Source organism: Vombatus ursinus, unplaced genomic scaffold (genome assembly GCF_900497805.2).
Source record: "Vombatus ursinus unplaced genomic scaffold, bare-nosed wombat genome assembly UNPS02014786.1, whole genome shotgun sequence".
Classification (NCBI taxonomy): Eukaryota; Metazoa; Chordata; class Mammalia; order Diprotodontia; family Vombatidae; genus Vombatus; species Vombatus ursinus.
The window spans coordinates 32,820,584-32,834,901 of NW_020954564.1; the positions used below are offsets into that span (position 1 = coordinate 32,820,584).

The window sequence follows — 14,318 nt, forward strand, 5'->3', positions numbered from 1 at the left end:
TCAGGAGGACCTGAGTTGAAATCCGACCTCAGACACATAACACTTACTAGCTGGGTGACCCTGGGCAAGTCACTTAACCCCATTGCCTAGCCAAAAAGAAAAAAAAAAAAGAAATATGAAACAATAAGAACCATTCCCCAATAGAGAAGTGGTCAAAGAATATGAAATTTTGAAAAGAATTAGAAGCTGTAGATAACCATTAAAAGCATTCCAAATCATTAACAATAAGCATTAATTAAAATAATTCTGAGGTTCTACCTCAAATTCTACCCATCACAATTGTTAAGATGATAAAATATAGAAATAATGTTATTGGGGTTGTGGGAAGACAGATACAATGATGATCAATAGAATGTAAGTTCTTTGATGGCAAGGACTGTTTTATTTTTGTCTTTTCATCCTGTCAATAATAGGTATTTAATAAATGCTTGCTTATTTAATTGAATAGGAGGAGGGAGAGTTGTAAATTGGTCCAAAAGTTCTGGAAAACAATTTGGAATTATGTGACAAAAATAACTAAATTTTTCATGCCCTTTGACCCAATGGTACTACTATTAGGCATGTGTTCCAGAGTGGTCAAAGACAGAAAGAAATTAATCAATCAGTCAACCAACATTTATTAAGTGCCTACTCTTTGCCAAGCACTATGCTAATATAAGAAGAGGCAAAAGAGTCCCTGCTCTCAAGGAACTTACAGTCTAATGGGAGGGACAACATACAAATAAATATATACAGGATAAATAGGAAATAATTAACAGAGAGAAGGCACTAGAATTAAGAGTGCTTGGGGAAGGCTTCCAGTAAAAGATGGAATTTTAATTGGGACTTAAAGGAAGCCAGGGAAGCTAGTAGGCGCTAGTTAGTTGTTCTGGGCCTGGGAGACAGGCAGAGAAAATGCCAGAGACAAGTGTTTTGTTCTTAGAACAGCCAGGAGGCCACTATCACTGGATTGAAGAATATCTGGGGGAAAAAGACCAGAAAAATTGAGGGCTGGGGGTAGTGGGAGAACAACTAGGTTATGAAGGGTTTTGAACATCAAACAAGGAATTTTGTATTTGATCCCAAAGGTGATAGGGAGCTGCTAGAATTTACTGAGCAGGGGAGCTGACATGATCAGACCTGTGCTTTTAGAACATCACTTTAGTGGCTAGATGGAGGATGGATTGGAGTGGGCAGAGAGAGGTCAGGCCCCCTTCATATTTGAGTTGAGGTAGGCAAAGTCAGAACAATTTTGCTCCTGGATTTTGAAATATATTTCCCTCCTTTCAATAGAAAAGTGTGAGCCTGTGAATGATAAATGTTTAATATATTTTCAGATGTGGTAGTTTTGTTGGTTGATTTTACTTAACTGTTTTTCTTTATTATAAGAGAAGGTTCATGGAGGGGGAATAATAATAGCTGACCTTTGTATAGTGCTTTAAGGTTTGCAAAGCAATCTACACCCCCCCCATTTTACAAATTAGGAAACTAAGGCTGAGAGTAGTTAAGTAACTGTGGGGCAGCTAGGTAGTGCAGTCAATAGAGTTCCAGGCCCGGAATCAGGAAGACCCGAGTTCAAATATGACCTCAGACACTTACTAGCTGTATGACCCTGGGCAAGTCACTTAACCCTGTTTGCTTCAGTTCCTCATCTGTAAAATGAGCTGGAGAAGGAAATGGCAAACCACTCCAGTATCTCTGCTGACAAAACCCCAAAAGGGTCATGAAGAATTGGACACAACTGAAATGACTCAACAACAAAAGTATATATACATCTATCTATCCATATATCTACGTCTATGTAGGCCAGTGATATTTTGATGGATCTCATTGGTTTGTGTGTCCCCTCTGTTGGTGCAGATTCCAATCTATACATGCTTCATTGGGTATGATTTTTTTTCAAATTCATGGAAGAAGTCAATATGCTAGATTAAGAGACCCAAGGAGTTCTGTTAATATTTTGTGTATACCAGTGAAATACTTGGATCTGTTAGTTTGCCCTTGCACTCACTGTGATTGGCCACATCCCTGGTCATGTATATACAAAGTCATACATTATAAATGGAAGAATGTTGCTGCTAGGAAGGTGGTCTTTTGCAGCTGTGGCATCTTGGCAACATTGAGAATACTGCAGTTTTCCCAATGTAGATCTGTGGGATCTCTTTCTACTCAAGTCTAGACCAGGTCTTCATTCATCTCACATTGAAGAGAAATATTTGAAAAATTAAGCTATAAATAAGCCATAGTGCCAATGTTAAAATAGGAGTGCAAACAAATCCCAGCACTTATCAAAGTGCATGGCACATAGTAGGCGCTTAATATTTATTGAATTTTATTGAAATAAAGAACAAAAAACTTTTAAGTGTTAGTGAAATGAATTGTGACCTCTAAGGTCCCTTCCAGGCCACCAATCATGAATGAATGGAGTTAATGAATGAGAAGTTAGCCCAATGCAAAGAGATATTTGGTCACTACTCCACATGGCCCGCAAGGGGAGCTCTCCCTCTCCCTCTCTCTCCCTCTCTCCCTCTCTCTCCCTCTCTCCCTCTCTCTGTCTCTCTCTCTCCCTCCTTTCCATGGTTGGGGGGGCGGCCTCGGAGTGCGCGCTCCCATCTACGTCTCGGGCACGCGCGCGCTGCCAAGGCACCGGAAGTGGCTGAGCTCGCAAGTTCCCCCGGCCTCTTTCGAGGGAAACTGAGGCCGGGTCCGCCTGGAATCAAACTCTGGGAGAGAAGGCCAGTCAGGTAGGCAGTCGACAGGGAAGCGCGCAGGCCACCTGCTCTCAGCTCGCTGCCGGGAGATCGGCCGACAAGAGCCCTTCGGCTGTTGGGACAACGCAGGCGGGGGAGGGGATGTCGCCCCCCCTTTACTCGTGGGGCTCGCAGGTGAGCGCGCCGCCCGGGGGGGGGGTGCGTGACGGGCACCGCGCCCAATCGGAGGGCGGCATGGAGGCCTTCGTGTCCCGCCCCCTGCCCTGACCACCTCTCTGATTGGCCGTCGGGGGGCGGAGCCGCCGGGAGATCGGGGGGGCGGGACGCCCCCTCCTCCCCCTCCCTCCAGTCTGTGCTGAGGTCCGGGGGGCTCCAGGAGGAAAGGAAGGCGGTTGCCCGGCAACGTGGGTGGCTCGGGCTGGGCCCGGCCGCACCTCCCCGGCGGGCGGCGCTGTGGAGCCGAGGGCTGGGGAAGGAGTCCCGGGATCCCGGCCGGGACCCCCGCGAAAGAAAAGCTGGGGAGAAGCGGGGCCCACGCAGGTCGAAGCCGGGCGCCCCCGGGCAGCCGAAGCCCCCCGGCCCGGACTCCGGCTCCTTTGTCTGAAGCGCCGGCAGCCATGATGCTCGGACGCTGCCAGGGGCGATCGGAGCCGGCCCCGAGCCCACCCGGGGCGCCCCTCGGTCTCGAGGACGTTTGCAGGGTGCGGGGAGAAGGAAAGCGCGCTGGCTCCGGGCCCACCGGCGCTTCCCCGGCCTTGGGGAAGGGAAAAAGGGATAAGGCACCGGCGCTGAGGACCCACCCTCGGAAAGCCGGCTGCCATTGAGCAGCCTCCCCCGGGGCTGGGCCCTTTAAATTAAATTAAAACAACAGACGCTCACAAAACATCATCACAAAACCACAAACTAAACACCAGCCCCAGCTACACACACCTCCGGCGAGTCGGCCTGGGCCCGGGAGCCTTTCCGCTCGCCCCGCCGGTAGGCCGGAGCACGGAGGGGCGGGCATGATCGGCGAGGGGGCCGGGCTCTGCCCCGGGGGCCGGGAGCGCGGCTGAGCGCTGCCCTCTCTCAGTGCGGGCGATGGAGGGGGAGTGAGAGCACCGGCTCCTGGGGTCCGAACCTGCAGCCCGGGGGGAGGGGGCCGGCGCTTCCAGCCTCCCTGACCCGGGCTCAGACAGCTGATTTGAATGCAAGGTTATTCCTGGGGTGGGGGGATGGTGCGGGTGGAAGGGGCATTTCCGAGAGGAGGTGATAATCAGTGGAGAGCCCAGTCTGAGGATCGGTTCCTAGATGTGGGTTTTCAGTCTTACTCAGTCCCGGTCTCTTGAAAGATAGATGGAAAATTACTGAGATCTGTAAGAAAACCTAGAACCTTGGGAGGGTGAATAAGATACGGTAGGGTGGATGGGGCCTTTGCGTTTTTCCCCCCCCTTAAGTTCTCTCTCACTTTCTCTCTCTGTTCAGAACCAGCATTTTTGCCCTGAATCTCAGAAGAGAATTGTCAAACAGATCCCAGACCCAGAGAGCAGGTGCTTTGGACAATGAACTGGATCAGCCCATTCCTGATGTAAAAATGTCACACGGCAACCGGGAGCTGGTGGTTGACTTTCTTTCTTACAAGCTCTCACAGAAAGGATACAGTTGGAGTCAGTTTGAAGATGAGAATAGGACTGAGGCCCCAGAAGGGACAGAAATACCTAGTACTGTGAATGGTAGCCCCTCTTGGCACCCTGCTGACAGCCATGCAGTGAGTGGGGCCACAGGACACAGCAGCAGCCTGGATGCCCATGAGACAATACCAGTGGCTGCTGTGAAGCAAGCTTTGAGGGAGGCAGGAGATGAATTTGAACTCCGGTACCGACGGGCCTTCAGTGACCTGACATCCCAGCTCCACATCACTCCAGGGACGGCTTATCAGAGCTTTGAGCAGGTAGTGAATGAACTCTTTCGGGATGGGGTGAACTGGGGCCGAATTGTGGCATTCTTCTCCTTCGGAGGGGCACTGTGTGTGGAAAGCGTGGATAAGGAGATGGAAGTCTTGGTAGGACGAATCACCTCCTGGATGGCCACTTACTTGGATGACCACCTAGACCCTTGGATCCAAGAAAATGGCGGTTGGGTAAGGACCAGGGACCCCTTTCTGCTTCTCTCTTCTCCCTAGTCTCTGGCTAGAGATATCCCCAAATTTTTCTAACATGTAGTACAAGTCAAGCTGTTGTGTTGGGTAAACATTGTGGGCATTGAGGAGCACATACCAATGAATAGGCAAACACCATTTGTATTTTTAGTGTCTTTATCTTAAGGAGTAGTTGTCTAGAAACCAGGCCCCATCCTTTAATGGATAGGCTGACTAAGCTTTGAAAATCTTGAGAGCCTCTGTAGGCCAGTGCTCATCCTGAAGGACACTGTCTCACAATTGAAGTTAGTTGGTTCATTCCTTTTGTCCCAAGCACTGGGAAGTATCAGGGAAAGCAAGGGAAGTTATTTTGGTGAGCTTTTTCCCTCTGAAAACTCAAGGTTCTGTTTACTTCACAAGTAAACCCCATAGTTGACCTGTACTTTTCTCATAGACTGATTATAGGATTTAGAGCTGTAAGATCCTTTCAGAATAATCTAGTTTTCAACTCCATCATCTCACAGATGAGAAAGTTGAAGTCAAATCACTTGACCAAAGTGACATTCTAATTCATGGCAGATGCAGGATACAAATCCAAGACTTTGGCCCCTAGTAGGAATACTTCTGGGAGCCCTCGTTCCCTGTTCTTTGTATTTCCCTACCAGAGCAGAAAAGGGGCCTTTAGACATGGGACTAAAGCGGAGAGTGGGTCTGGCTAGGCAGGAGACTCAGTGACTCAAAGATGGCTATAGATTTTTAGGATAAAGTGGGCCATGCCCCTCAGGATTCTGGTTGTGCCTGGCACTGCTCTGTAATTCTTCATTATGTGCAACTTTTCACATGATCTGTCAATTTGCTGAGCTGTTGCTGTGTCATGCTGTATAAATTGTGCACTGCCTGAGGTTAGTTAGTAAACAGCAGCTGAACTGCCATACTCTTTCTCCCACCTCATCCCCCAATTTTCTTCTTTCAGAAAGGGTCCTGTTGGTTCTGCTCAGAGCACTCTGCTACTGAGGCTAGGACCAAGGCCAAAGAACTCAGAAGCAACAATTAATTCTGCTTCTCCCAGGAAAAAGCAACTCTTGTTCACTACCTCTTATCCCTGTATTGCCTAAGAAGAGTGAAATCCGAACTTTGCATAGGGTCCTATATTTTTGAGCTAGAAGAGACCTTAAAGAGCATATACAATCCTTTAGTTTTGTAGATGTTGAAGGAGAGGCCCAGACAGGTTAGGTGACTTAAACATCACACATTTTACTAAGTCATAAAGTTGTGGAGGGGGAGGTGTGTGGGGCCAAAGGCCTATCCCAGCCCATCTTCCTTTCTCTCATTGCTTGGGAGCAGGTACAAGTATTCCATTAGCTTGCAGACTTCTCAGGAGTCCCAGGAAATCCAGCATATTTTCAAAAATAAGAGATTGATTGAAGGAGCTGAGGTGAAAGGGAGTAGCTGTACCATGGACTCTGGAATGTGAGGAATGTGATTGTTCCGAGGCTGTGCCCAGGGTGTGGCAGTCTTAGAACTATAGTTTGAGCCTTCTGAAGTTGCTAAAGGGATCACTCACTCATCTCTATTCAGCCTGTCCAAAACCTCCCCCAGCCAGTATTTAGGTATCCATTGTTTTCTCCATAATCCTGTTTCCACCTCCATTTTAAAGGGAGGAGATTGAACTGGGGCCTAGGTGACTCTGTGACCCTCTCCCCCGGCTGGCTGACCCAGCCCTGGAAATCTACTCTGTAAATGAACTCCTTTGGGGATAATGATTAAATGGTTCCTGTTGATTGTGCAGCTTGCCCTCCTGCTTAGCTTGTCTTTTGGGGCAAATATTTGTTCAGCTGATTACAGGAGGGACAGGATTCCACTGGCTCAGATATATCCTCTGTGGCAACTCTTGGTGGGGAACGTGCACCATTTCCTTCTGACCCTTGTCCTATTGTGACATTGCCCCATGAGTTGTGCCATTTGTAGCCAGTCAGCAGCCAAGGAAGGATCACCTGGATCCCTGCCTGTGTAGAGCTCTGCCTAGGCTTTCCAGGGTACATAAGTTACCAAGAATAGGATCTATATGGGAGGAAGGAAGGGAAGGAAACAAGCAATTATTAAGTACCAACTCTGTACACTGTACTAAGCAGTCTGTCAGTCAATTGATTTGCAGTTATTAAGCACTTAACTGTGTACCAGGCACTGTGCTAAGTGGCAGGCACTATGTCCTTTTAATATAATCTTAGATCTAGGGCCCAAAGGCATTGAGAAGGCTGGATGGTGCCACTCTGCACAAGAGTTAAGCTTTGTTTATATTGTTTCTTCCCTTTTTCTCTTCCCCTAAAATTGGAAATCCTATAGAACTATAAGCTAAAAGGGACTTCAGAAGTCATCTAGTCTCTCATAATCATCATCATCCCCCCCCCCACACACACACACATACACATGAGGAAACTCAGGCCTGAAGAGGTAAATTGACTTTCCCAAAGCCATACAAGTAATAAGTAGCGGAACTAGGATCCACAATCTGGTCCTCTGACTCCAAAGCCAATGTTCTTTTCATTTTACCACACTGCCTAGGATGAAAACTAAAGTTTTACCAAGATTTGAACTAAGATTGCTTCATTGAGAGGCCAGAATGCTAATCGATACACCCCAGGTTTGATAGGCCTTTAGGCTTGGAAGGGACCCTAGAGATCTTGTAGTGCAGCCTCCTTTTACAGAGAAAGACACTGATGCTCTGAGAAGGGAAGCAAATTGCCTGAGGTCACACAGTAAGTGTCAGAATATGGAAAAAAAAAAAAAAACCAGGTCTCTTAACTCCCAGTGTACTTTTCATCACACCATCACACCTTTCCTGAGATGTAGTGTATAGTACTGATCTATCATCCACTCTTGGGCTCAGCATCAGGATGCTGAGCCCCTTGGGAGGGAAGAGGGGTAAACCAACCAAGTAAAAGCATTGTAAAGGTCTTCTGCCTTCTCCATGGACACACAGTCCTGGATTTCTAGGAATCTGCAGAATTTACCAGGATTCAGGAACACTGGATTTAGAGTTATAACTAAGATTGTAGTTGAGAATAAGTCATTTTTAGGTAGGATGTGAGCTGGGTGGAACTTCAGAGATCATTTAGGCCAATCCCCAGGTCAGATGAAAAGACTGAAGTCCAAAAGAGGTTTCGACCTGCCCAAGGCCTCACAGGTAGTAAATGGATGGCAAGTCTAAAATTTAAACCCAAATCTTCTGACTAAATCTGTTCTTTCCATTATAGTGCTCTGCATCTCTGTGCCTCAGCTTCCTCTTGTAAAATCCAGAGGATTAGAATAGATGATCTCTAAGATTCCTTCTGGCTTTAAATCCTATTGTGTTTACATTATGAATCAGGAAGAGCCCAAAGCCATGCCCCAAATAATACTCTGTCTAGTTCAGGAAAGGGTAGGGGTAGTGTTTAGTTCTTAGGGTTATGCCCTCATTTGAACTGATTTTTCTTTCTCCGAAACCGAAATTTCTTGTAATCCCCATGAATAACTGGCGGCTCTGTCTGTGCAGGGGGCTATGGGAATGGAGGTGGGTATAGTGTGAGGAGGAAGACTGTTCAGTATATTTCTACTTAATTGTGACTGGGTCAGGAGGTAGAGGGCCAAAGATTGGGGTTGTGTATTCCCCAGGTTTTATTCTTAGCCATACCACTGCCTCTCTGCTTGGTAACCTAAGCGAGATGTTGAACCTGTTTGTGAGTAGGTTTCTCCTGCCTGTAAAATGGGATAATAATACCCAGCATCCAGGGCAGAGAGAAGACTCCAATAAAGGATGTAGATTAAGGGGTAATGCATCTGCATTAATTATGGAGTAAGAGCCTTTCTTAGAACAGAATGGGCTGTCCTGCTTCCCCAAAGAAGCCGAGTTTCACCCTTGCAGTTATTACTCAGGAAGCAACTTGAGTCATTGCTGTCTATGCCCAGGACCAATGATTAGGTGGGGATCTGAGCCTTGAAGGGAGGGGAAATTCCATTATTATACATGGATGACAACGTGATGATAATTGAGGGAAACTTAAACTCTCCATCTTAATAGACTTTTGTGAAACCCTTAATAGACTTTTGTACACCAGCTGGGTGTAGTTGCTAGAGCTCTGGACTTGGAATTAGAATATGTGGGTTCTAGGCTTGCTGCTTGGTTTGTGACCTTAAGCAAGGAAGTCTTCACTTCCTTGATGCCAATTCTTTATCTGTAAAATGGAGATAAAACTACTTAGTTATATTAAGTTGCCTCTCACTGAGCTGTTGTGAAGAAAGAGTTTTATAAATTATAAAGCTCTATGCAAATATGAGTGATTATTGTTCATTCAAAGTGGTGTTTTGGATGGAGAAATTAGATCTTTGCCCTTGGGCTTCTTGGCTTTGTGGTCTCTCAGTTTCTGTAGGCTTCCCTCCTTTAGTGCTACCATGCAGACTTTTGCATTTCTTGGCAGCTGTTGGTAATTTTGTGGTTTTCTCAGGGAAACCCCATCAGAAACCCCAAACCTGGAAATTTTGAACATCTCATTCAGGTTCTGTGATGGAGGCGGAAGTGTTGCTGGTACTTCCCCTTTGACTGCCAGGCCTGCTGGGCATTCACTTTTGGGAGATCTTTTTAAAACTCTGTTAGCATCACAGGGTTTTCTGAACTCCACAGAACCCCCCCACAGCACCTAATTTACCAGGTGGGCTCTTCCTAAATGCCTTTGGAAAATCCTTGAAAAAGTTTTTTAGGGATTCTACAAAGGAGTTGGTAAGAATCACTTGGTCTTGGGATTGGGCTGTCGGCAGGTTGGTTTAGATGACTAATCTTTCCTGCCACCTTCCTCCCTCTCTTTTCTCTTACTCCAGATCGATACCAGTCTGTAATTTGGGTACCCCCTCTTCAATCACATTCATTGCCTGTTGTATCTCCTTACAGGGAGTTTCTTCAAGCAACTTCGGTGTTTTAGGTAGATTTAGGGGTGATTTCCAATGAACTATCATTCTGCAGAAGCAGATTGTTGCCCTTAAGCATTCTCCCCCACTAAAAACACCACTACCACCAATCCATAAAAATTTATTAAGCTCCTACTATGTGCCACACACTGTGCAAAGCCCCTAAAAATAGGCAAAAGACAGTTCCTGCCTTCAAAGAGCTCACAATCTAATACCCACAAACATGATCCCAACAAGGCTCGCTTTGGAAGGAATCTCTCCACTTCTGACTTTAGTTTCTCCCCAGTCTAAGTTATCTTCACCCTACTCCCAGCCTTCAGAAAGGCAAGCCCCTCCTACAGCAGTCCCACGAGGTGGGTGAGCCTCCTCTTTGTATTGTAGTGGGTAAGGGTAGGAGAGGTCATTTTTGACCTGTCATAGGCTAGCTGCCCATTTACAAGGTCACCATAGGTTCCAGGGTCCAGTCCTCTGCTTTGCAGGTTCTGAAACTCATTTTTATCTGTTCTCCCAGGGATTATCAGAATTGATTCACCTTAGTTGATCAGCTCACTACAAACTTCTTTAGTAATAAAAATGCCAATTTATTCATCTATGTTGATGGGTACAGTTGACCAAAGAACCCATGTGTAGAAACTCCCATTGCTCATGGGAAGTTCACTTAGGAAACAAAATGATTAATTAAAAGGATCTTTGATTAACAAAGTTAGTGATAGGAAGTTGGATGTTCTTTTTGTTTGATTTTTTAAAAAATTCTTATTAGCTTTTGTGTTTATATTACCAACATTTCCCAATATGCCCCACCCCAAGATCCACTCTTATAATAAATGATAAAAAAAAGTTTTAAAAAGGGGGAAAAATTGGAGTAGTTCAGCAAAACTAATGTCACAAAAATCTGACACGCAGCACTCATTCCCCATAATTGTGCCTTTCTGCAAAAAAAGAGAGGGGCAGGACTTTTCACAGCACTTGTTTTGTTCTTTCCATTTCCCATTGTTGTCATTGTGTGTATTATTTTCCTGGATTTGCTTACTTTGTTGTTGTTCTTCTTCTTCGGTTGTGTCCTACTCTTCATGACCCCATTTGAGGTTTTCTTGGCAAAGCTACTGGAGTGGTTTGCCATTTGCTTCAGCTGAAGCAAAGATGAAGAACTGAGGCAAACAGGGTTAAGTGACTTGCCCAGGCTCACACAGCTAGCAGGTGTTAGAGGCCTGGTTGAACTCATGAACATGAGTTTTCCTGATTCCAAGCCCAGTGCTCTATCCACTGCACTACCTAGCTGCTTACTTTGTATCAATTCATACAGTTCTTCCTCTGCTTCTCAGAATACTTCATAGTCATCATTTTTTCTCTGCACCAATATTCCATTACATCCACACACACTTTTTATCCATTACCTGCCTAGTTGATGAGCTCCTGATTTGTTTCCAGTTCTTTGCTAACTACCAAAAGTACTGCTATGAATATTTTGTTATAAATATGGACCTTTCTTTTTACCATTGACCTTATAGTATATGAGCAGTACTGGTATTTTTGGATCAAAGTATATGAACATTTTAGTTGCTTTCATAGTATAATTCAAAATTGCTTTCCAGAATGGTTGTATCAATTCACGTTCTATTAAAATTGTATGAATGTCCCTGTCTTTCTATCACCCCTCCTGGAGCTGAATATTCTTCCCACATTTCTGTCAAACTAGTGTGGCTTAACCAGTTGAACTTTTCAACATTTTGTTTTTAACCAGTACCAACTGAGAAGAATTGATCTCCAGAATATTGCTGGAGGTAGCAACACATTCTTCGTAATCTTTTTAGATTCCATGCCTATCACTTATCCTGTGGTATTTGCCATTACAGTGTTAATAGGGCTAGCAGATAGTAGGAATTCAGCAAACTCTTGTTGATGCTGAGCATTGCTTCACTCAGAACATAATATGATTTTTAAAATCATAATTTATATTATATTTTCTGGTGAATGTTTTCTATTAACTCATAAGAAACAAAATAATCTCAGAAGTAAAGTATCCCCAGATTACAGTTCAGGGTAGAGTACAACTAATTTTTTTCATTATATGTTGAGGCAACATAAATGTGGAAGAGTTCCCTGAACCAGGAGCCAAAAGGTTCTAGTCCTTGATATATCACTAACTAGCTGTGTGTGATTTTGTCAAATCACCTAACTCCCAAGGCCTGAGGGAGTTGAATCAGACCTCCAAGGTCCTTCCAGGCTTAAACTCTGAGTGTGATTCTTGAAGTTTCTGGTTGAGAGGGGGCAACTTTTTTTTTTTTTGCTAGACAGTGGGGTTAAATGACTTGCCCAGGGTCACACAGCTAGTAAGTGTCAAGTGTGTGAGGCTGCATTTGAACTCAGGTCCTTTGACTCCAGGGCCAATGCTCTATCCACTGTGCCACCTAGCTGCCCCTGAGGGCAGATTTCTTGACCTTGTCCCCAGATTCTAGGTCCGTCTTGCTCCTTTGGACTTAGAACTCCTGTCTATCTACTGCCAGTGCTGCCTAGTGAAATTATCAGGCCAGGATCAAGTCTTGGGCTTGTCTGTCATTGTGATAGAAAACTGGGCTCATTGCATAAGGCTGTTGCTAGCTGGCTCCAAAATGGGAGGGTTTTTTTCTGTAGCCTGTCAGGAAATGCCATTGCAATGACTTCCATAACCACTTTCCTGTCCCAGCTAAGTGGCAGGATTCCTTCTGACGAGAAAGTGGAAACTGAAAAGTAGTGCCTCGAATGTCACTCTCTCTTCTGGGCACTTGGCATCTTTTCCCCCCTCCCATCCCCCCAGCCCTTTCCTCCTGGCCCGGGTATTCTCTGCACCCTCTGCTTTCCCCTCTGGTCTGTGCGTGGTCCTTTGTGACTCTTTTCCTTTGAATTCTCCTACTGGCAAGGGCTATCTTATATTCATCATTATATCTACCACCACACCAAGCAGAAGGCCTTGTGAATAGTTATTGGTTAATATATGTTTGTTGAATGACTAATGAGCCAGTAAATGAACTCTCCTCTGTTCTTTCAGTTCATTTGAGAAAAGTTTGTGCCAGAGGCCACATTGCCTGGGTGTGTGAGGCTATGAGGTTCAGTATTCCTGGGTTCTTTTTGGTTCTGTCACTCAGGAGATTCCAGTTTGTACTGTGCTAATCCAAGAGATACATTTGGGCTATTTGTATCTCCCCAAATCATCTGTCAATTAATCATCCAAAGACCCTGACAGTGGATCACCTAAGAGTTACATTTGGAAGATAAAAATTTTGATTGAGGAGACATTGTACAGAGGGCAAAGAGATAGAACTTAGTCTGCTGAGCTTTTCCCAAACTCTCCAGGAGTGGGTTACAAAGGCTGAGGAGTTAGTTCGTCTGTTGGATAGCTAATGAATGATAGCAAATTAGGCTGCTATGAACTGTATTAGAATTCACACCATTCTCAGATTCTTTGATCTGTTTGAAAGAGAAACTCCCCTTCCCAACTTATTCCCTTATATTTTTGTTCAATGTAGACTAGGCAGGCTGTTCAGAAATATAGTGTCCCTTCCAAAGATCCTGATTCTCTTCCCTAATGATTGGCCCCTTCATTGGTCCCATTGAAACTTTGATTCAGAGAGGCCTCAGGTGTCTCCCTTCCCAATAGGTCCTTTGGTTCTGGACTGTGTTTTAGAGGCCAGGGCACCCCTTTCATTATTGAAAACTCGCTAACAAGCTGAGGATGGGGTAGGCTGAGTTAAGGGGTAGTAATACCACTGGCATAATTTTACAGAATGCTCGTGGCCTTAAACAGTGTCCCTTTCACTACTTTTGGTCAGCTTTGGTTAATAGCTCTGATGCTAACTTAATCTGCAAAGGCATTCATACCCTTACAAACTCTTTCACTTCTATGGGCAATGGTGACTTTATCTTACACTACTCTCTCTCTTTAAGGCTAGCTACATTACTTCAGGGCTATTCATAGAGTTTATAGGTGTCATCAGATATCTGCACCTGCAAGAGACATCATTTCAGGCTATATCAGATATAGTAGGTTAAATTCAAGTACTGAATACAGAGAGTCAGTAAACATTTATTGTACATACTATGTGCCAGTCATTGTGCTGGGGATAGATATAGAAAAGACAGTACCCTGCTTTCAAGGAGTTCTTGCCATCTAATGGGGGAGACAAGGTGCAAACAACTGTGTACAAGCAACAATACAGCCCATAAACTTGAGATAATCAATAGAGGGAGGATGCAATTGAGGGGGATTAAGAAAGGCTTCCTATAAAAGGTGAGATTTTAGCTGGGAACTTGAAGGAACCTAAGAGGTAGAGATGAGAAAGGAGAGGATTCTGGGTATGGGGGAACAGCCAGTGAAAATGCTTAGAAATTGGGAAATAGAGCATCTTGTTCAAAGAACAAGAAGGTTAGTGTCAGTGGTTCATAGAGTCCTGGCAAAAGGCTGTGTGTGTGTGTGTGTGTGTGTGTGTGTGTGTGTGTGTGTTCATGGAGTGATAGGGAGCCACTGGAGTTTGTTGAGTGGGGGAGGGGGTATGTGTGACGTGATCTTACTTGTGCTTTAAGAAGATCACTCTGACAGA

General features: G+C 45.0%; 1 protein-coding gene across 6 annotated transcripts in view; it reads left to right on the plus strand.

Moving 5' to 3' along the window:
- Nucleotides 1–2,617: 2,617 nt before the first annotated feature.
- Nucleotides 2,618–14,318, plus strand: part of BCL2L1 (BCL2 like 1) — a 45,764-nt gene continuing 34,063 nt past the window's right edge. Inside the window, exons 1-2 of one of the 6 annotated variants that reach the window (XM_027867815.1) lie at nt 2,618–2,723; nt 4,155–4,809. In XM_027867815.1, coding sequence (XP_027723616.1) covers nt 4,264–4,809 — 546 coding nt within the window. In that variant the 5' untranslated portion in view covers nt 2,618–2,723; nt 4,155–4,263. Of the gene's footprint in view, nt 2,724–2,747; nt 2,865–3,426; nt 3,669–3,748; nt 3,885–3,949; nt 4,046–4,154; nt 4,810–14,318 lie in introns of those variants that run through there. The other 5 variants (XM_027867814.1, XM_027867813.1, XM_027867818.1 and 2 more) reach the window with 5 other exon arrangements.